The 22,787-nt window shown below is 43.1% G+C and overlaps 1 protein-coding gene across 3 annotated transcripts in view; it reads left to right on the top strand.

The window, feature by feature from the left end:
* Nucleotides 1-14,947, top strand: part of LOC308613334 (protein argonaute-1) — a 30,533-nt gene extending 15,586 nt beyond the window's left edge. For all 3 annotated transcript variants that reach the window (XM_081226657.1, XM_081226656.1, XM_081226658.1), the window contains 8 exons: nucleotides 3,016-3,200; nucleotides 8,498-8,657; nucleotides 8,843-8,933; nucleotides 10,037-10,231; nucleotides 12,411-12,545; nucleotides 13,159-13,260; nucleotides 13,589-13,788; nucleotides 14,027-14,947. In XM_081226657.1, the coding sequence (XP_081082783.1) occupies nucleotides 3,016-3,200; nucleotides 8,498-8,657; nucleotides 8,843-8,933; nucleotides 10,037-10,231; nucleotides 12,411-12,545; nucleotides 13,159-13,260; nucleotides 13,589-13,788; nucleotides 14,027-14,135 (1,177 nt within the window). In that variant the 3' untranslated portion in view covers nucleotides 14,136-14,947. The remainder of the gene's footprint in view (nucleotides 1-3,015; nucleotides 3,201-8,497; nucleotides 8,658-8,842; nucleotides 8,934-10,036; nucleotides 10,232-12,410; nucleotides 12,546-13,158; nucleotides 13,261-13,588; nucleotides 13,789-14,026) is intronic.
* The last annotated feature ends 7,840 nt before the right edge of the window (nucleotides 14,948-22,787 follow it).

The following is a 22,787-nucleotide window of genomic DNA, read 5'->3' as shown; positions in this document are numbered from 1 at the left end:
ACACTTCTGCCTGCTTCTTTTCTGTCCATCTGTGGTCAGGAGTCTTGATAAGGAGCCATATCTGTGTCAGAGATGATGATTTCAGGACATGAATCTCCTAAGGGAGACCTGAATTATTTTATTGTTATAATTATTAACACGGGTGGTAAACAGTAGTAGTGATGACTATAATGTTTGTGCCAACATTGTACCTAATTTTATGTTCTCTTATTTCGTCTTCACAGTGAGTAGGTGGTGGTATTTCCATTTTCAGGAGACTGAGGCTCAATGAGGTTAAGTAACTTGTACAAGGTTTGCATATCAAGAAAGTGTCAGATTGGGATCAAATCAGTTCTGAGGTTTCAAAGCTTATATTCCTAATTGGAAATAAAAGTTCAGCTGGTACTCTGAGCTGTCCTTTCCTGTGCACAGAATTTGTTCAGTCGGGTCCAAGTGACCTGAACTAGGTGAACATGAATTGTAAGGGCCTCTGAGCCACCTGTGGCTGAGTGGCTGGGAGTAGATGATAGCGATGAAGAAAGTGATATAGCCAAATGGTTTAAAGGAACAGGTTAGGGGAGTAATGGTCTTGAATGAGTAAGTAAGTAAGTGAAGAAGTCACCAACCCTTCCCCTGCAGTCTTCTTTATTTTAAACAGCTTTATTGAGATATTTTTCAAATACCACAAAATTTACCCATTTAAAGTGTACAGTTCAGTGTTCCTGCAGTCTTTTGAAGTGGTAGCTTTTTTTTTCCCTCTGGATCTGGAGTAAGGTCAGTGCGCTCTGGGGCTGAGAAAGAATCAGTGGAGCTGACCACTTTGGGCAGTGATGAGAATTAGTAGAGATGGGTGCCCTGGTGGGTTCAGCTGGCCTTGGGATTTTCATAAGAATTAGTTACAGCAGCCCCTGATGAATATGGAGACTCTGGCCCTCCTTCTCCCCTCACAGATACATAACTACTTCCGCACAATTATAGTTTCTCTTAAATGTGTTCCTCTTGTCTCCTTTCCTGGGTTCTTGGGATTTTAGCCCCATTTAGGCCAGGCTGCTCTTAGCCTTGGCCAGGCTTTGGAGGGCTGGTCCTTAACCAATATTAGAAAGGCTCTCAGCGCTCTGCCTTTGTGTCACATTGTTGGTAGCTCCACTCTTGGTGTGTTTCTCTCTCATTCCCGTGTCCTTCCCCTGTCCCATTCTTTTGAGAAGCAATTTGTTGTTTTGGATATTTTGGGGTACAGAAACTGATAAACCTAGAATCTCAGAGTTGGAAGGAGTCAGTTCATCAGACAACCCCTTCTTGCAATGATCCCTAGATTCAGGGAGTAAAAATGTGACTTGTACACCTGGGTCAGGGTACCCAGTTGCATGTATGGTTCTGGGCTAAAGATTAAGATTTGAGAGTTTTCAGCTGTGGCAGTGGATGAGATTGTCCAGGGAGAATGTGCATAGTGAACAGAGGCCAGAACCCAGAGAATAGAACCCAGAGAAACTAGAATGGAAATAGAACAAAGTTCCTACATGTGTATGAGGGAATGGGATCCAAAGCACAGGAAAAGCCACCCTTTCCACTGAGACAAAAGGGGGAAGAGATGAGGTGGAGAAATTGGTAATTGGGGAGGTATAAGGGAGTCCTGGAGTCAACCCTCAGAATTTTCTTCTGGCTAAAGAAGCCCTGTTACCTCAACTGTATCACTTTTAGGACAGGATTTTAAGACTTTCTCCATCCTAGAGTTCTATAAACACTTTGTGGCCCCCAGCACTGGACATAATATCCCAAGTGTGATCTGGTAATAGAAGATAGGGAAAACCGCTTTCCTTGAAGTAGAGACCCACTTATTCATGGAATCTGGTAACACATTGGCTTTTTAAATAGCTATACTGTAGTTGTATACAAAGCAGAGAAATGGAAGAAACACTGTTAGTTTTCCCTCAGAGCCCTGGCTCTTATTTACATGAAATAATAGGTTATATTTTTTATTCTAATGTTTATTTGAAAAAAATTTTTAAATTAGAATAATATGGGAAACATCCATGTGTCCATCATCCAGAGTATTGTCATATTTATTTTATCCTTTTTAAAAAGTAAATAAAATATTAAAGATAAATTTGACATTCCTTTATATCCTCCATTCTAGTCCCGTTCCTCCTTTCTGATGCAGTCACTGTCATGAATTATTATAACCTTCCTACCCAATTTATGTATTTTATGTACCTATATGTATATAAGTGATTTAAAATTTTATACAACAGTGTTGTACTGTATTAATCTTATGGGGTTTTTTTCTTTTTAACTAATAAGTAAAAAATTTATTTCCTCACTGTATAGGCTTTGAATCCATCTTATTGATATTTATATGCTATATAATAACATCCCCTAAACAATTGCTTTTATTCTCTATTTGTACATTGTTGCTTTTAATCTAAACGCAGGACTTTCACAATTGAATTTCCTGCTGCTCCTTTCAGTCTGTCATTATATTTATGTAGCTCGATTTTTTTTTTAATCTATTGCATGTGAACCCTCTCTTCCAGCTTTGTCTTCCTTTCCTAGGGTAAAGCTCTAGAGCCAAAAGAAAGAAGCTTGTTTAATTACTTGCTCTCAGGCTTCAAAGAACCAGTAGGGGAGGAGGGAGCTCATTTTTTTCTGAGCATCTCCTGTGCTCTGATCACTGTTGGAACCTTATTTATTTTAATTTGAGCCAAGAGGCCTTCCTCTTGGGCATCTTCCTATTGCTGTAGACTTGAAACATAGGAACCAGCTGCTTGAACGGGACAACGTGGGGGACTTTGAGAATTCCCACAGGTCCCTTCTCTGGGCTCCCTCAGCTCTCTGCTCATACCATTGAACACTTAGCAAGCTCTATCTTGTCCTATCCAACTGTAAATGTGCTTTTTACACTAGATGTGATGATGTCTCATTCATCTTATAATCTGTCGGTGCCTGTCATAGTGCTAGGCACCTAAGATGGAGGCATTTGGTTAGAGGTATTAAAGTGGGACTTACCTGCCTCCTGTCATGACCATACTTGTGCTACAGGAACTTCACAGACCAGCTGCGGAAGATTTCCAAGGATGCAGGGATGCCCATCCAGGGCCAGCCTTGCTTCTGCAAATATGCGCAGGGGGCAGACAGCGTGGAGCCCATGTTCCGGCATCTCAAGAACACCTACTCAGGGCTGCAGCTCATTATCGTCATCCTGCCAGGGAAGACGCCAGTGTATGGTACAGTTCTGTTGGGACAGTGATTACGATGATAGGACTCTTCTTAGGGTAGCTCCCTGGAAGATCCTAGGGACGACTCAGTGTGGATTCTTGGCTCTAGCCAGAGCTGTTCCTTAGTGTCAGTGCTCTTCTTAGAGGAGAAATATTAGCCTATATGAGCCAGTTAGTCATCTCTGGTCCTGTTTACCTGCTCACAGTTCTTCCCAGTAACATTTACTGGGGTCCTCTGTGTGCTGGTGTGTATGCCAGGCTAAGCTGAGCCGGATACAGAGATGGGTCAGTCCAGATTCCTATCCTTAGGAGTGCGTTGTCTGTCAGGACATAGGGCAGCACACCCAAGCAGAATTTGTGGTGGTTCTGTTGGTGTTCCACTGCTGGGAATGATGTAGACTTTTTGAGAAGCCTTCCCTCTCTTTTCCTCTTTTTTAAGAATGAGAATGACTATATACATCTCTGACTCAGTGCTTTTCTCTTACTCTTTTTTTCCTTCTCCACCTCTCCTCTTCAAAGGAAGAGGTGTCTCTCCTTTTATCTTACTCAACCCACGTGTGCTCTTGTTTCTATTCCATCCTTTTACCTTTGGGACCCTTGAACCCTCAAACATCTTTAGATTCCCCACCCTAGAGCACATTACCACAGTCATGCCATCCCCTTTAGCTTTTTTCTTCCTATTTTCTTCATCAACGTTTTTAAATGAGTTCTCTACATTTTCTACCCCCACTTCCTCACGAGCCACTTACTCCTTAGCCTTTTTCATTTATTTTACCTCTGCCATTCTCCTAAACCTCCTCTGCAGAGGGTCACCAATGACCTTTCTCCTCTTGACTTCTTGATATTTTCTCCAGTCTCTCCTTAATTGTTTTTGTCATTACCAGGAATGCCTGGCATTTTCCAGATTTCTGTACTCTGCCCTCTCTGCCTTTTCATTCTAGTGAAATTCTCATCCATTTCAGTTGTTTCAGTCACCAACTATTTTTACTGTATATTATATTGTATTATTAAAATCTTGATTCCACCCTTGACCTCTCTGCAGTTTCGATCTCTCCCTTTGACCTATCTCCCTTCCACAAGAGTTTATTGATCACCTACTGTGTGTGAAGAGAAACACTGCTAGATCCTGAATACATTGGTGGATAAAACAGATGTGCTCTCTGCTCTTACAAAGTGTTTTGGTGAACCATCTCTTTAGTAGCTTGTCTCCTCTGTCTACCAGTAAGTCCTTCTCTTTACTTTTCTCTTCTGTGTTGGCATCACAGTTGCTTCTGGGTACCTTCATCCAGACTTTGGGGACAGTCTGTCTTCTCTTTGCCTCACCTCTAATGCTCTTTTTTACAGTATTAAGATGTATTCCCTGCTCTCCACCCACTCTTCTCAATTTAGTTCTAACATTTCTTCTTAAATCTTTCTTGTATAGGTTACTGGATGAGACTTCTTGTGATTGTACTCTCAAAAAAACCCAAGAAACCTTCATTAGCCCCCATTCACAAAATAAAAGTTTTTTAGGGCTCTGATCTTAGTTTAACCTTTTCAGCTTCAGGTACTGTTCCCTTTGCCACACATACCAGAAAGATGACTTGTTCTGGAATTAGATAGAACTGGATTTTAATCCTGGCTATGCCAGTTTACTGTCTTAGGCAAATTATCTAACCTTTCTCAGCCACATTAATTAATTACATAAAAGGCAGCATCTAACACAGTGCCTGTGACATAGTAGATGCTCTAAATGCTCATTCCTTGTCTCTGCTGTCTAGTCTCTGGTTTTGCTTACATCATTTGCCTTTGCCTAGAATATCTAAATACTCTTTTTATCCCCCACCTTGCCCTTAAAATTCTTCTCTATCCTTCAAGTCCTAGTTTAAATGTACTTATTCTTGGAAGCTTTCTCTTGTCATCCTACCTACAGGATTAACTCGTCTCTTTTTGGATTCCTCTAGAAATTGTATCAGGCTGCTGATCAATTACGGTCTTGCTTGATATTGTTTTGAGCATGGAGTGGATCTGATTCTGCTCTGAAACCTTCTTCCCTCTGCACATATATACCCAAGGTAGAGCCTTGTACTCACATGATACTCAGTACTTATGGAAGTTGGTTCACCTCCAGTCCATGTCTCTCTTGGGCCATAAATTGGTGTCCCTTGTGATTGATAAAGTGGGGTGTCTTTTTCTATTTCTATTGGCTGTTTTCACTAGCCTCTTTTGAGAAGTGCCTGCTCAAGTCTTTTCGTTTTTTTATTGGCTTCATTACCTTTTTCTTATTGATTTATCGGATGCTTTTTAGGAGAACTGCCTTGAATAATTATCCATGTTTCTGGTTTCCTCCATAAAGGGAGAATCCAGTGTTTTTGGCCTGCATGTGGAGTATAGTGCGTCATGCTTGGAGAAGTCAGTGCTTACTCAGAAAATTTTCCCTTCCCTGGGCTCAGTCATGTTATACCTCTCTCCAGTCTCATACCTTGATTAGGACCTTGGGTTCCTTCCACTTACATGCTGTTCTTTGATTATATTGAATACCACTTAGGTAATGGGGGCATTGCCTAGGAATTAAGCCTGCAGATAAGAGGAACAGTCAGATTCTTTTAAAGATCCTTCATCCTCCTTCCTGGTAGGCCATGTGATGGTCAAAGCAAGGTCCACATGCATTGTGATTGCCCTGAGAGTGTAAAAGGATAGTGTCACATTTGTCCAGTTCTAATCTGCTACCGTACCTCACCCTGTCCTTAGTATTTTTAACTCCTTCCTCTCCACTAAACTGGTACAATTTTTTTAATGTAAACTTTTTATTGAAGTACAGTATACATATAGAGGTCTTTTGTGTTGAGTCAATTAATTCTCACAAAATGTCTTAGCAAGGTAACCAGTACCTAGTTCTGATAGTAGAACATTACCACAATCCCAGGCTACCAATCACTACAACTCCCCATCAGTGTTAACCACTATTATTTTGGCTTCTAACACCATAGATTAGTTTTGACTGTCTTTGAACTTTATATAAATGGAGTCATATACGATGTTCCTTTTTTTGTGTCTGGCTTCTTTCACTCAACATTATGTTTGTAAGATTTATCCATGTTTGTTTAGTTGTAGTTTGCTACAATTTTTCCATTATATGATAATAACACAATTTACATGTATTTATACATTCTACTGTTAATGGACATATTTGGGTTGGTTCCAGTTTTTACTATTATAAATAATGCTTCATTGAACATTCTTGTACATGTCCTTTGAACATATATGCCCATTTCTATTGGGTGTGTAACTAGGAGGGATTTTAAGTGTACAAATGTATACTTCCAACAGCAGCAAATGAGAGTTGTAGTTATTTATAATCTTACCAAACTTGGTGTTGTCGCTTTCATTTTAGCCTTTCTTATGGGTGTTTAGTTATACTGCATTTTGCTTTTAATTTAAATTCTCTGGTGATTGATAAAGTTGAGTATCTTTTTATACTTCTATTGGCTGTTTCACGAGCCTCTTTTGAGAAGTGCCTGCTCAAGTCTTTTCCTTTTGTTACTGGCTTCACTACCTTTCTCTTACTGATTTATAGATGTTCTTTATAATTCCTTTATTTAAATTTATATGTATTATACATATCTGTGGCTTGCCTTTTTACTTTCTTAATGGGTTCTTTTGTTGAACAGAAATTTAAAATTTTAATGTAGTCCTATTTATCAATATTTTTCCTTTATGGCTAGTACTTTCTGAGTCCTGTTTAGGAAATCCCAAGGTCATGAAGATACTAGTCTGTGTTTTCTTTTAAATGTTTTTTTTTAACCTTTCACATTTAGAACTAGCCTGTGTTCGCCAGAAACTGTTGCTTTCTCTGTCCCTTGGCAGTGGTTCCTCTTTTGGTGCAAAGCCTAGAATCTCAGCCTCCTGCCCACACCTAGAATCAACACATGTACCCAGGGCAAAAGCAGCTGCAGCAGATGGCTCACCTCTGTGAGATTCTCTCCCTCTCTGCAGTGTTAACTCTTCCAGTTCTTGTTGTCTTAGCACTTCTCTGCTGCCTACAAAAAGATGATTTCTATATTTTATTTGGCTTTTCTGAATGTTATGTGCAGAGACACTGGTTTGCCTCTAACTTTATCTCTTGAAAGTAGAAATGATCCCTTTAGCTTTTTAAACATTCTCAAATCTATCCCATTGAAAACATATCATACCGTTCATTGATCCTACATCTCCTCCTTGGTACTTTGTATTACCAAGAACAGTTTTTGCCTCTATACATTAATTTTTGCCTCACTATCACAAAATTCTGGTCCTCATTTTACCAATCTCTTGGCAGCATTTGACTTAGTTGAACACTTGCTCCTTCTTGAAACACTCTTTCTTCCCTGGCATCCATGATATAATAATACTGTCTTGATCTTTCTCTTGGTTCTCTGAATTTTTGTCCTTTGCAGACTCATCTTCTTCCTGTTCTGCAAGTATGGTGAGTTCAAAGATACAGGTCCAAGCCCTCTTCTCCTTTCATTCTGTTCTCTTCCTTGGTGATCTCAAGATCATGTTTTCAATTACTGCCTGTACCTAAATATCGCATAAATTTACATCTCCATTTCAGATTTCAGACTACCCCTGAACTTCCAACTACTATACTCAGTTGCGTGATGGATATCCTCACTGGGATGACAAAAAAACACTTCAAACTCAAAATGTCTCAAAAAGAACTTATGATCTATCTGTTCTATTACAAAAATCTAGAAACTCAGAGGTTATCCATAAAAATTGTTTTCCCTTACGTATATAGTCTCTTGAATCTGTTCCTTTCCATCTTGACAGCTGCCTTCTTAAGCTACCCTCATTTCTTCCCTAGATGGGTCTAATGACCACATTCTTTCTCTCACACTATGGTTCCTTTATTCTCCTTTGTAGTTACTTTGGCCTTTCAGTTTCTCAAATATATGTTGCTTTCTCCTATCAGAGTACATTTTTGCACGCTCTTCCCTCTGCCTGGAATGCTCTTTCCCATATTCCCTCTCCCTTCTAAGTTCTCTTCTACCTTTAGATTTCAGTTCACTCATTACTTACTCAAGAATCCTTTCCTGACTAGGTTATTACCCCCACGTTATATGCTCTCACAGCTCCATGAAGTTTTCTGTTGTAGCATTTATCATTGTTATACTTTCCATGATTTTTAAAATTAGTCACTGGATAGTAAGCACTATTAAGAGCAGGGACCCTGTGTGTTTCTGGTCATCATTGTGTTCCCTAGCACCTCATACACTTCCTGGCATCTAGGAGGCATTCAGTAAATATTTGTTGAATGCACTAATCAGTTCTCTCCCTGCTCATAGCTGAAGTGAAACGTGTTGGAGATACACTCTTGGGAATGGCTACACAGTGTGTGCAAGTGAAGAATGTGGTCAAGACCTCGCCTCAGACTCTGTCCAACCTTTGCCTGAAGATCAATGTCAAACTTGGTGGCATTAACAACATCCTAGTTCCACACCAACGGTATGAACTCTATTGCCCACTTGCCCTTGTCAAGCAAGGTACCATACTGGTGATTGATGAAAAGATAGGACCCTGTCCAGGCCAAGTGAATCACACACAAGGGAGAGAGGACCAAAGTGGGTGCTAGATGATGCCAGGAAGAGAAGACCCAACTCCTCACCATTTGTTTTCTCTTCCTTGTTTAGCTCTGCTGTCTTTCAACAACCAGTGATATTCCTGGGAGCAGATGTTACACACCCCCCAGCAGGGGATGGGAAAAAACCTTCTATCACAGCAGTGAGTGATACTTTCCACCTTCTTCATAAGGTTCTTCTCTTAGCTCTGAGCCCCCAAGACTACACATGATTTCCTTCCCTCAGCTCTGGTGCTTGACCCTTCACAAGATCTTTTTATTTCAGCTGATCATCCCCATTAACCACTCCCTTGGTTTCTTAATAAAACTAACTCTGCATGGCATTTTCTTTTCAGAGAGAGAGCAGTGAGAGTGTAGGCTGTGGCCAGAGACTTGGCCCTGTCTCCATCACTTTTGTTCTGTGTTCGAGTTTCCCTCTCTCTCTCTCTCTGCCCACTTTTGGAATATGGGAAGGAACATATCTCTTCTCTGAAATCCCTTTTAAGGGAGTTCCTTAGTTGCTGCGATTGTCCTTTACTCTTCCCCCTCCCTACCCCTGATCCACCTAGTAGATTAGATAGCTCTCCAATCCCTCTCCTGACATCTTTGCTCCCTGTCTCATAGGGACTTCTGAATTGGCTAAAGGGACCAGGCCTTCTTTCCCACTTCTCTTTCTTCAACCCTCAAGTTTCTCTAGGCAGACTGGGCCTATCTCAGTAAATGTGGGGAACCCTATACTATGCTTATCTTTAATTTCCTTGTGGCCATCCATCCTAGTAGGCTTTGGCTATTGTCCCCTTAGAAAATGATGTTATTCCCACCACCCACAAGGACACTCTTCACTATGGTTCCTAGGGTAGATGAGCACTTGAATTGAACGCAAGATAAACTTGTATTTGAATGAGGTCACTCTTTGAGCTAGTAGTGCCACACCTTCACGTGCCCCTCTGCAAGGAGTAGGGAAATCAAACTTATCAAGTACCCACTGTGGGTTAGGCCCTGGACAAGATGACTTATATGTGCTACAACAGCACTGCAACTAGGTGGTATTCTTATCTCCATTTCAGAGGAGGAACAAGAAGATCACGTGGGTTAAGTAACTTCCACGTGTGTGATAGAACAGAGATTGAACCAGGGCTTATTGAATCCAAAAAACCTCATTCAGTTGCATAGTTGTTTTGCTAAGAGGCCTTTCCCCAAACCCAGAACCTAACAGGGTTGGGAGGGTGGAGGTTCTGGGAGCTGATCCTGCCTCTTTGGTTATCAGGTGGTAGGCAGTATGGATGCCCACCCCAGCCGTTACTGTGCTACTGTGCGGGTGCAGCGACCACGGCAGGAGATCATTGAAGACTTATCCTACATGGTACGTGAGCTGCTCATCCAGTTCTACAAGTCCACCCGCTTCAAGCCTACCCGCATCATCTTCTACCGAGATGGGGTTCCTGAAGGCCAGCTCCCCCAGGTAGGGCCCACAATAGGTCAAGAAAACCTTCACATTGAGGCCGGGTGGCCTGATGGTAGCAGAGAGTACTGCTGTCTTTTCTGAGCTATTGACACTGGGAGGTGCTACTACTTAGGGAGGTTTGCTAAATGGAGTAGTCTTGGAAGCAGAGATCACAATTGAGAGATGGTGTGTGCAATCACTGATAGACCTTTCTTCTTGTAATAAAAGACCCTCAGTGCCTATTTACTAGGTGGTCCATGTTGAAGACTGATTCTTTAGACCAGTGGTTCTCAAACTTTAGCATCCATCAAAATCTTTTGGAGAGCTTATTAAAGTAGTTTGCAGAGCTCTACCCTTAGAATTTCTGCTTCAGTGAGTCTAGGATGGGGCCCTAAAATTTGTAGTTCTGACAGGTTCTTAGGTGATGCTGCTGGTCTGGAGACCACACTTTGAGAATCACTGCTATTGACCTTCACGATGTTCCTCCTATTCTTGCTCCCTGCTAAGCCTTCATATTCTGTTGTTTAGATTAGTGTACTGAACTGGTCTCCTTGACTACCATTTAATACATAGTAATATAACTACCATTTATTGGGTACCTCTTATGTGCCGTAAACTGAGCTAAGCACTTTGTATGTATTCTATTTAATGCTTACAATAACCCTATGAAATAATTATTATTCCACTTGATAGATGGTGAAACTGAGGCTTGAAAATGTTAAATGATTTCTTCAGTGTCATCCAGGCTAATAAGTGGTAGAGCTGGGATTCAGACAAATTGGTTAGATCCCAAAGTTCATGCTCTTAACCATTATGCTCAATTTCCTCCAAGTCATACAGTGTTTCCTAAAATGCCAGATGCGTTTATCATAACATGTCTGTGTTTAGAGATGTCTAGTGGCCTCACATAGCCTGGGGTTAAAATTCAAACTGCTTAATAAGCAAAGCAGTCAGCAGTTACTAAGCCACTACTAGGTTTTTTATGTTTTTACTTAATTATTTGTTTTAGTCTTCACAACAGTTTTGTGTGGCTGATGTTATTAGTAACTAGTCAATGTGGAGAAAATGAGACTTAAAGGGGTTAAGTAACTTGCTCAAGGTAATAAAATTAGATAAAGCTTGTGTTTAAACCTAGTTCTAATTGATTCTAAATTGTATTTACTTTTACCATACAGTTTTTACTCCCTATACCCGACATCCAAGGCCACAAGGCAACTACTGACTATGGTTTTTCACCTGTGGCTTCTTTAGCTAGTCCATTTTTGTATAATACTGCTTTTTTTCAGGACTGAATTTATCTAGTCCCTCTACACCCATTTCTGTCTAGTCTTCTATGGTGGTCCCAATCCTGTCTGCTCTTAGAGCTCATGGGTAACTTCCATTTTCCTTCTGATCCTAAATTCAGCCTTACTTTGGGCATTGTGATTTCTCTCTGAACCTAGGTTCTGTGTCTTGATGTTAGGTCTAATTATACATAGGAACCAGGTGAGTGCTCTCTGCTGCTACTAAGCCTCCCAGCTAGGTTTTATAGGAACATATCAGGTGAACTGTCTACAGGCATACCTCGTTTTATTGCACTTCGCTTTATTGTGCTTCGCAGATACTGCATTTTTTACAAATTGAAGGTTTGTGGCAACCCTGCGTCCTGCAAGTCTGTCGGCACCGTTTTTCCAACAGCATTTGCTAACTTCATGGCTCTGTGTCACATTTTGATCATTCTTGCAGTATTTCAAACTTTTTCATTATGATTATATTTGTTACGGTGATCTGTGATCAGTGATCTTTGATGTTACTACTATGACTCACCGGCTCAGGTGATAGTTAGCAGTTTTTAGCCATAAAGTATTTTTTAATTAAGGTATATACTTTTTTTTTTTTTAGACATACTGCTACTGCACACTTAATAGACTATAGCATAGTGTAAGCATAACTTTTATATGCACTGGGAAACCAAAAAATTCGTGTGACTTACTTTATTGTAGTGATCTGGAACTGAACCCACAGTATCTCCGAGGTATGCCTGTATAAGGCTGATTTTGATAGGAAGGGCTTATCATCTCTAATGGTTGGGTGTCAGCTTATAAAGAGAGGCTGAACAAAAAGCCGTATTACAAGTGGCAACCCCTTAGTTCAGAAAGATGTGTGAACTCAAGAGGAGCTGTATGTCTCTTTGTCTCCCTCCTCACCCTGTGCCTAGATCCTCCACTATGAGCTGCTGGCCATTCGTGATGCCTGCATCAAACTGGAAAAGGACTACCAGCCCGGGATCACTTATATTGTGGTGCAGAAACGCCATCACACCCGCCTTTTTTGTGCTGACAAGAATGAGCGAGTGAGTGAGGGATTGAGGAAGCCACCCATACCCTTATCTTGTCTCCCTTCTCTTAATATGGAAGAAGCCCTTGAAATAAAATCTGGGGATTTTGTCCTTGGCCTGTCCATCTTCCCTGGTCCCTTTCTTCCCCCTAGCTCTTGTGGTCCTTCCTCTGCTGCTTCCTTCCCTTTGTTTCCCCCTTCTCCCCTCCTTCCCTTATACTTCATCTCCCTCCTCCTAGCTCCCTGGCCTATAGACCCCATATATAGACCAGCTCCCAGAGAAGGGAAAGGGAACTTCCATTTATTGAACTTCTCCTATGTGCCAGACACTGTACAAGGCGTCTCCCTCACAGCAGCCCTGTGAGGTAGGTACTGTTATTATCTCCAGTTTAGCCTCAGAAAGGTTAAATGACTTGCTAAGATCACACAGCTAATAAATGGTGAAAGCAGCACTTAAACACAGGTCTGTGTGACTTTAGAAGCCTATTATTTCAATTCCCAGTACCCTCTGGGAACAGCAACTTCTACTTTACTCTTGGGATTCTGATGGAATCAGATTAGAATTGAGTCGGGGCCCTAGTTAGGGTCATGCAGGTCTTGGGATCTCGGTTGTCTTTGTCTCTATACAGATTGGGAAGAGTGGTAACATCCCAGCTGGGACCACTGTGGACACCAACATCACCCACCCATTTGAGTTTGACTTCTATCTGTGCAGCCACGCAGGCATCCAGGTAGCTGGGCTATGTCCTGGGGTTTCCAATGGGTCAAAGATTAGTTGATTATTCCCACTGCCTCTAGAATATACCATTCCTCACTGAGTGGCATTCAAATCAGGATTGTTCTCTTAATAAGCCCTTTGTGCACTTGAACATAAGTGCACTTTGAACGTCTTAGGCAGGTTGCCCATAAGATGGGTGCTTTATGACATAGGTGGCTTTGTGTCTGCCTTTTCATGGGTGGGTCTTCCAACCCAGCCATACTCTTAATAGTGATCCTGTTCCTTATCATCAACCATCCCCTCTGCCCAACCTGGGGCCCCTCACCTTCCTATCTTCCCAGGGCACCAGCCGACCATCCCATTACTATGTCCTTTGGGATGACAACCGTTTCACAGCGGATGAGCTCCAGATCTTGACGTACCAGCTGTGCCACACTTATGTACGATGCACACGCTCCGTCTCAATTCCAGCACCTGCCTACTATGCCCGCTTGGTGGCTTTCCGGGCACGATACCACCTAGTGGACAAGGAGCATGACAGGTGAGGCCTGGGATCAGGCTGGCTTCCTTTTTGCTTCAGCTTCTGGTACCAGACCCTCTCAATTTTCCTTGGGTAGTAGGAAATGAGTATTGTCCAATTTGATGTCCTTGGGCTCGTCAGCCCAAATCTGGGTTGGGGTTTTCTCTTAAATTGTTATGGGAATTGGCATCCTAGGGGTGGGGGAAGGAATTAGCAGCTCAGTTCACCAGGAAGGACTTCTTTCATTTTTCCTTTTCAGTGGAGAGGGGAGCCACATATCGGGGCAGAGCAATGGGCGGGACCCCCAGGCCCTGGCCAAAGCCGTGCAGGTTCACCAGGATACTCTGCGCACCATGTACTTCGCTTGAAGGCAGAACGCTGTTACCTCACTGGATAGAAGAAAGCTTTCCAAGCCCCAAGAGCTGTGCCGCCCAAATCCAGAGGAAGCAGGGAGGAGGGAGGTGGGGCAGGGAGGAATGCAGAAGGCCTTGTTGCCTCTACAGAGGGGGCGAAAGGGTGGGGAACAGGGCCAGTAAGCCAGACCACCAGCCAGAAATCTCTGATATTCACCCCATGCCCTCCACCCCTCACCCCATCTTGTCACATCTGGCCCTGACTCCACTGGACCAAGAGAGGCAGCCCCGGTGCCCACCATACACACAGATGTCGCATGTGACTCACAGTGCTAAAGACATGCCTGACAGCTTGGTAAGGTCGGCCCTGCAGCCCTGCAGACAAAAGCTGGTAGGTTTGGGTTGGATACTTTAGATGGGAAAGTGAGGGGCTTGAGAAAGTGGGTGGGAGGAGGGAAGGATTTTTTAGGAGCCTTAATCAGAAAAGGTCTAGATTTGTTTAAGAAGAAAAACGAAACCAGATGCAGATCAATATTTTAGGATACTAGATGTTTTAATGGGTTGAGAATCCAGCTTGTAGGATGATTTTTAATGTTAACGGTTTGGTTGCCCCTCCCCAGCTGCCACTCCTCTTTCCCTTATTCCTCTTTCTCCACCTTTTCTACCCCACCTTACACCTTCTCCCTGACGGACATCCAGCCCCTAGTAAGACTTAAGGCACTATGGCACTTAGCTCTGAAGTGACACGACCCTGTCTTCCTTCCGCCTGCTGGTGGGTAACCAGTGCCTTCCCTGTAACGGTAATGCTGCAGAACTGCAACCTTTTGTACCTATTTTGGGGGGGGTGGGGGCGGGGGGTGGGAGGAGGTAGGTGGGGATGAAATACCCCTAACCCAACAAGCCTCCAGCCAGAGCGCCAGCTATTTTGCATTTGAAGGAGTTGACTTCCATATTCATAGAGCTTTTAAAAAGATCGCCACCTCAAGATGGTTAAAATCCATTGACATTTGCACTTTCAGACCTGACAAGTCTCTCGGAGCTGCTGAGGTGACTGGCCTCTGGCCTTTCCACTTAAGTCTCCTTTCTCCCTGTCCCCGCTTCCTCCCCACCTGCCTGGGTCTGGAGTTACTCTCATAGCATTTCTCACTCTTGGCTTCTTTTTTTCCCCTGATGGTCAAGTCTGTTTATGTTTCAGTATTTTTTAACTGGGGTGTCTTTTAACAAACGACCCTTAGGTCTAAAATAAGAAGAAAAAAAAAAAAAGCAAAAACTAAATGTTATTTTTATACCATAACTTGAGTCTATTGCCAAAATCTGGAAATCCCTCCCATGCCCAATGAGTTTACATCCCAGAAACATGGAGCCGTCAGAAGGAACTATGTAATTGACTTGTTCTTTGGCCTGGCTCTGTAGGGGGTGGTTATCTCCCCAAGGTGGGGCTCAGTCTCCACCCTTCCTCTGTGCAGATAATATCTTTCTCTTGCTGCAGGCACCCCTTCTGCACTGCCCTGCACTCTTTTCTGCAAGTGCATCTTCCCTTCCTCTGGACTGTCCTCTGACACTTTGGCTTATCCCAGATTTCAGTGTGTCCTGTGGATAGGCTGGGGAATTTTGCTGCTCCCTTTTGCTTCTGTTTACACAAATGAATTTTTCCTGATTTCCCACTAGGGCATGTGAGTGGGTGGCATGGGCTTTTTTTTTTTTCTTTTTTCCTGTCTTCCTGGGTAGAGGTGGGGTTTGGCTGTGTTGCAGAACTGGAAAAGTAGGGGGTTCTAGCTTGGGGCCTATTGGCCTTGAAGCAAGGCTTCCTCATTCTTTGACTGTTCATTTTTTCCTGTCCCACTGCTTGGGATGAGGAGTTGCAGCTTCAGTGTGGAAATTCCTCTTTTTGAGAAGCCTGGGCTTGGGCTTGCCCCAATCTGGTGATGAAGCCATGACACTTTAGATCTAGCTCAGGCTTGGAGGCCAGCCAGAGGAAGGCCGGTCTGAATATGGGCATATGAAGTTAGAGCTACCATTTCCCCTCCCCAGCAGCCTTTGTACAGACCCAGATTTGCTATGCAAAACAGTCTATCCCAGGTTCTGTTCTGGTTGGCTACTTTGTTCAGCAACTTCACAAGACGTAGCACAAACGTTGATTATGGAGAAGGCATCAGGACTGTTGAGTAACTCTTCCTTTACTTCTTCCCTGCTGGCTACAGTGTGGGGTGCCCCATGGGCACAGCCCAGCTGAAGAACAGAATGGAGGGCTCTGGGAGGAGGCAGCTCACTGGAGAGCCTACATTCCTTACACAAGTGCCTAAAGAGAGTGATGCCAACACTCCATCTGCCCTGCCCGTCGCCTTCATATACTGTCTATTTCGTGTTCAGTCACCCTTTGGGGAGGGGAGTTCTCTTGGGACAGTGGGCTCTGAGTGTTCTCTTCTCGGGTATGTTCTGGGGCTGGGATCAGGGCAGTATTCCTGGAGGGTCCAGTCATTCACCAGCATTTTGCAAATGTCCGTTGAGAGCTGGTGGCAGCCACCTACTCTCAGCAGCAAGTTTGTGTTCTCTCTTTGCCTCACTCTCTCCAGTTGGGTTTTGAGCTGAGGCTTGAAATGCATTTTTTAGCCCTTCGGCATTGTACATGCCATTTAAGAAATAAAAGCAAAAGAAACAGCTTGGGCAATGGCAAGAATATGACATCTTGCTGTGATTTTCTTTCTTTCTTTTTATCTTTGAAACTTGAAAAACACCCTTGACCTTGAGGATTATTCTTGTTTGAAAGGTGGTGCATGCAGATTGAGAAGTGGTGTTGGCAACAAGCTTTGGCTTTCTTTGATTTCGTTAAAGTGGTGCTTCTTACTTAGGCTCTGGGGAGACCCCAGCCTCATCCTCTTAGAGAAGTCTCCTGCTCCCTTTGTTCCACTCTTTTACCTTCCTTTTCCTCTTCTCTCTTTCCCTGGCCTCCTTTTATTTTATTTTCTGTTCACTCAGCTTGCTTGCTGGCCTGCCTGCCTATCTGCCTTTGTGATGATGAATTCTCTGCATGGCTACAGTGATCGCACTGTTCGCTGGCAAGGTCAGGCTTAGCTCCTCGGCTGCAGAAGACCAAGAATCTGCTTCCCAAGCCCAGTGATGTCCTCACTGGGCTGGACTGCCCCCAAACTTACGTGAGGGCATAGCAGAAGGCCTGCCCAACTGGCATGAAATCAGGAGGGCTTCTGGCAACTTCCACACCTGTCCACTCTTTGGAGTTGGTTTCTCTCATTGTGTTTTCTAGATCTGGTTTCATTTCTCTCTACCTGGGGCCTCCCTTTTCTGAGGATGTCCTAGGGTTGACCTACTTGGTTATCCAGCGTTGAAGAGTTAGGGGATAGACATGGGAGAAGACGAGAGGGATGAGAAGAGCATGGAGAGAATTTGGCTAAAATCTGGGAAAGGAGAGCGCTGCTCATTGATCACTTTTCCAGTCCAGCCTAACTCACTGGGGCTGAGGTGCTACTGCTGGTCTCTGGGGATAAGCCTAAGGCTGTTGTTTTTGGGAATTTAGGCTTAGATTAATGCTGAAAAGGTACCTAACAGTGTGAAACCTCCCTAAGAAGCTCCCACCTACTCAGTAGCTCCACTGCAGCCTCCTCTTTGGCTAAGCAGTGATGTTCTTGGATAGTTTTCTTTTTCTTGTCCAGAATTCTGTAAATGAGGCCAGCAAGATGGGCAGCCAGGGGGGACACTATGACTTCTTAGCTGGCCCATAGGGTATCTGCAAGGCTGGTGGGACAGTGTTTTAGACCTGGCATCATGTGTAACAAAGAAGGATGAAAGTTCCTTCCCCTTCAGGGTAGAGAGACGTCTCTAACTAAAATGCAGTTTTGCAAATTACATTGGGGGAAGTTATTTTTATTTATATTTGCTGGGCGTAGGCCAATCCAGGATGGTAGCTGGGATGCCTTCCTCCTTAAAGTCTGATCATGGCAGGGTTATGCAGGGCACTCTTTCCTCTTTGGCCTTCTAAGCAGACTGGGGAGAAGGGATTCTCTGGTTTTCTCTTTTCGCCCATTTATTAGGACTTACCTTCTCCCTGGACAGGGAGAGAGGCTCGGTTGGTGCTCTCCCCTTACTCTACTCCTACTGACTTAGAACCTCTGGCTGCTGTTTGGGAGCCCAAGAAAGGTAGTGGAGGTTATGGGCTCAAAACAAAAGAAAACAAAGCAAAAAACCAATAAGGTGGGGAAGGCAGATTTCCTTCTTTAAAAAGGAAAATAGGAAAACCTCCAAGGATTGTGCAAGTAAAGACAGTATGTCGAATGCACTGACCCCCCTGGTGTAGTAGCAATAAGGAAAAATGAAATGACTTTCCTGTGCACACAGTCCAACCTGATTGGCGTGTGATGTTGCACTTAGCAGCCATCTGGTGGGCATGTGTGTCTACTCTGGGTTTCACTTTAGTTTCTAAACTTTTTATCCCTCTCAAGTCCAGCATGGTTGGGGACATGTCCCTAGAGCCCCACAGCTGTGTACTTGTTTGCATTTGTTTCCCTTTGAGACTTGTGTTTGTGTCCTGCTTTGAGCTGTACCTTGTCCAGTCCATTGTAAAATTATCCCAGCAGCTGTAATGTACAGTTTCTTCTGAAGCAAGCAACAGCAGCAGCACAATTCTGTGTTTTATAAAGACAACAGTGGCTTCTATTTCTAAAGTACGGTCTCTCTCTTTTTTTTTCTTAGCAAAGCAAACTGTTGGGATTAATTATAATCTCTGATAGATTTTACGTTAGAATAACAGATTGTTAGAAGAGCAGAACCATCACTTTCTAAAGGAGTAAAGTGGGTAAAACAAATTCCAGAGTGTTGAAACTGCAGATTGAATGTAATCACTTCACGGGGCCTCCATTTATTCTTCATTCAACAAACGTGCGAAGCACTGTGTCTAGAAGTATTATGAGGGGAGTAAGCAGGCACAATTCAAAAATGAGGAAAACAGTGTTTCTCTCCTTAAGGAGTTTAAAAAGTTTGGTGGTGGATATCAGTAGCCAAATGGTTCTCTGGTACCATTTAGAGAGATTATGAGGACTGGAACAAGGCTATAGGGCTATATCAATGAAGATAGAAAGGAAAGAGCAAATTGGAGAGACACTCAGGGAGATAGAATTAATAGGACTCAATGGATGATGGAACAGGAAGAGAGGAGGAGAGGCTAATAATGTTCACTCTTCTTGAGCAAGTGAGTATATTGGGACATTCCTCTAGCCAAGACTGGGGGGAGAGGGAGACTAGAGAAGGAAGGTGGTAAATTTTGTGAAGAAAGACAATTAGCCTTGTTTAGACTGAGTTTTGAGGTTCCCATGGGGTAGCAAGGTTAAGATTTCCAGTAAACATGTATGTTTTGGTGCTCAGGGAAGACTACAAAACTGTAGTTATAGATATGGAATTCATAACCATATAGATGGTAGTTAAAGCCATAGGAATGAACAAGATGGCTTAGAGAAAGAGTAGAGCAAGAGAAACCTAGTGTACGACTGTAGGAAACGAGATGAGGAGAGGAAGTAGAACCTAAGATGACGGTCAGATCACTCGTAAGTACCTTGTATGTTTTTGACTGCTTTAATGAGATGGGAGAATAGTCAAGAGAGTGGAATAGGATTTAAGAAAGACAAGATCAACAACATGAAAACTGCTGCAATGAAGGGGGAGGGTTATTTTTTTCTACTTAGTTTACTGTCTTCCACCCCATCTTCTCTGGGATCTCGTAAGTATATGGTCATTCTCCAGTATTTTTTGAAAATGAGCATTGGAAAACCTAACTTAAACCAGGCTAAGACTGGGACTTCCAGGTTGTTCACCACAACCACTAGCACCATTTCCACCTCCAGCTTCCTCCTGTCCTCAGGAGATGCTTGTAAAAGAATAAAATAAACCTAATTTTGTTCCTAACTAGTGTCATAGATGGTGTTCCAGTGCACTCAGTAGCACTTAGCAACTTGCTCTGTTTACTGTCATGACTAACAAGTCCCCAGAGCCTGTGAACTTCTAGGAGCAGAAACTACATTCTATTCATTTTCGTCATCTCAGGGCCATAGCGTGTATCAGGGGGGTCAATGTTTGTGAGTAGAAATGAGCTAGAAATCTGTGGTTCTTGAGGACAGAGGGGAGAAGCAAGAAGTGATACTGAGTCTACAGGATGGGCTCAGTATTCCTGAATCTTCAGGTAAGCAGAAACAACCAGATTATCGTCACCTTTTCTTACTTTCACCCGAGCTTCAAGGTTCTGTGATTTTGTGTCTTAAACTGTTGGTGCAGTTGTCAAGCATGTAAGTTCAGCATTCCTCCCTGGTACTCCTAGAGTATTGTTATTTCTGTGTATTGGGGGAAGATGGCACAGAGAAGGATTCTGGCACAGGGCTCAGTGAGAAATTTCAGTGGCAGTTAGTATGTACAAAAGTGGGCCTAGCATTCCTCTGGAGGCCAAGTGTTCAAATTGCTAACCTGTGGCTACCCCTGTGAGATTTCCTTGGAAGCAAGCCAGCCAGACCCATGCTCCTTTTCACCAGCAAGGAGTAGTGAGGTTGGTTGGACTTGAAGAGCAAACTGGAACATGGAGGAGATTTTTCGCAGTTGAAACAAGACTTAAATTTATGACCGTTAATGAAGCAGAAAGTGTTTAGCAGAGCGAATGGGAAGATAATCATTATACCACATTTTGGTTATAAATTTCATTGCCATAAATGAATGATGTTAAAAAGATTTCAGCATTTGGCTGTTGGTTGCTACTCAAGAGAAAAACATGGTGGGAGCCCAAGGCCTGATTTATCTGGTCCTAGAGCTCAAGGTTTGATTTAAGGCTTGTCCTAGCACCCCTGGATATCCCTTTTCAGGATTGGTTGAGCAGCCTTCCCTCTGCCCTGTCAGTTGGCACCATATACTGTAGCACATTCTTGTCTCTCAAGTGCCTTTAGGGTAGAATGAGGCTGTGTATTTGTTGGGTATCACTTGGCTTAATCGACCCCAGAATCACATGGCAGTTAGTGTTTGGCGGCTAAAGGAAAGGGTTATAGTGCAAAAAGAAGAATATTTTCAAGTTCTGAGCCTGGGCCATCCTCAGACTACTGTCTGTACTGCTTGAATGTAAAGAAGCATCGAATTGGAAAATTAGCTCTCTGTTTTTCTTCCTAGTTTTCAAGATATTTATTCCTTTGGCTGTAAGCTGAGGAAACCTGGCAGGCTTAGAAAGTGCACAGAGCATGACAGAAGCACTCTTTTAAAGCAGCAGTGTTGAGGAGCTGGAAAAGTGGACTTGCTGGAGGTGAGGTGCATTTAGAAGCTCTCCATTTAAGTACCACAACTACCTTCCCAGGATACCATATCAAGATTTTTTTAGGCCACTGTGGCTTACCCTGCAGGAACACACTGTCTTCTTATTCTAGACTGCAGCAGCTTCACCACTATCCTCTTGGCAGTGTCTTTTTGGGACAAAGAAATTTTGAGGAACTTTCCTAGGGACCTTCCCCACCTTCTGAAGGCAAGGAACTTTCCTTGTAAAAGAGGCAGTGGGAGCTCCTAGCCAGGTTTTTGGGTTGTTAATGGAAGTGAACTGGAAAAGGAATAGGGACTTTGGGTACTTTGAAGTACTTGGCTAGGTGTTTTGTACAGTATCCATTATAATTTGGTTGTATCTTCACAGCATTCGTGTGAAGTAGTTTATCAGTTACCTTCAATTGCAATAACAAAACCCAAGTAAATTGGCTTAAATAAGGAAACTATCACATGACAAGAAGTCCTGATTTCATATGGCTGCAAGGTTGGATAATTCACTGGCTCAATGATAATATCAACATAACAGATCCTTGCAGTCTTTTTGCTCTGCTGTCCTTTGTGTTGTTTTATCCTCATGCTAGTTCACCTCAGGATCCCAAGATGGCTGCTATAATTCCAGGAAGGAAATGCTGACAGAACAAAGTCTAGCAGAAGAGGGACTAATTTTTCCCAATGTTTCATTTTAAAGAAAGGGAATCCCTGGAAGCCCCAGCAGATCCGGCCTAACATCTCATTTGCTAGAAATGGGTCATCTTCCCACTATTCTGTCATTGGCAAAGCAAATGAGATCATCCATCATGAGTGGCTTAGATTAATTACAAGTTATCCTATGAGTCATGTGGATTAGAAAGACAAGTCATGTTTGCTAGGCAAGAAGGGATAAAAGGCTCTTGGGTAGGCATCAAGCAGTGTCTGCTCTACTAGCTACTCTGGTTTTTACAGATGAGGAATGTGATGTTCAGAGAGAGAGACTTTCCTAGAATCACAGATAGTAGCAGAGGGCCTTTGGTGTCAGCTCTGACTGTCCCTAAAGCCAGTATGTTTTATATTGTGTTCTGCTGCAGTACAAAGTAGCTTCCTTTCTGCTGTGTAAAAATTGCTTGTCTCGGAGAAGAGATTTCAAAGTGCCAAGGCGGCTAACTTCAGCCCATGCAAGAGGAAAGGGTTCTATCCAGTTGCTTTCCTCATCCAGTGATATTTTTCTAGCACAGGAAGCTTGGAATGCAACTTTCAGAGGGCACTGATTTCTTTGCCCCCAAGATTTCTATACTATTTTACAGTTCTCCCTTCTGAGAGCAACCAGTACCACAAGGGATGAGGGCAGAGTTGCCATTCTTGAAGCCCACTTATTTATTGGTCCATCCACCTGCCCCACAG

The sequence above is a fragment of the Mesoplodon bidens genome (assembly GCF_964165515.1).
Source record: "Mesoplodon bidens genome assembly, chromosome: 2".
Taxonomy (NCBI): Eukaryota; Metazoa; Chordata; class Mammalia; order Artiodactyla; family Ziphiidae; genus Mesoplodon; species Mesoplodon bidens.
This window is presented reverse-complemented; position numbering and strand designations above follow the sequence as displayed.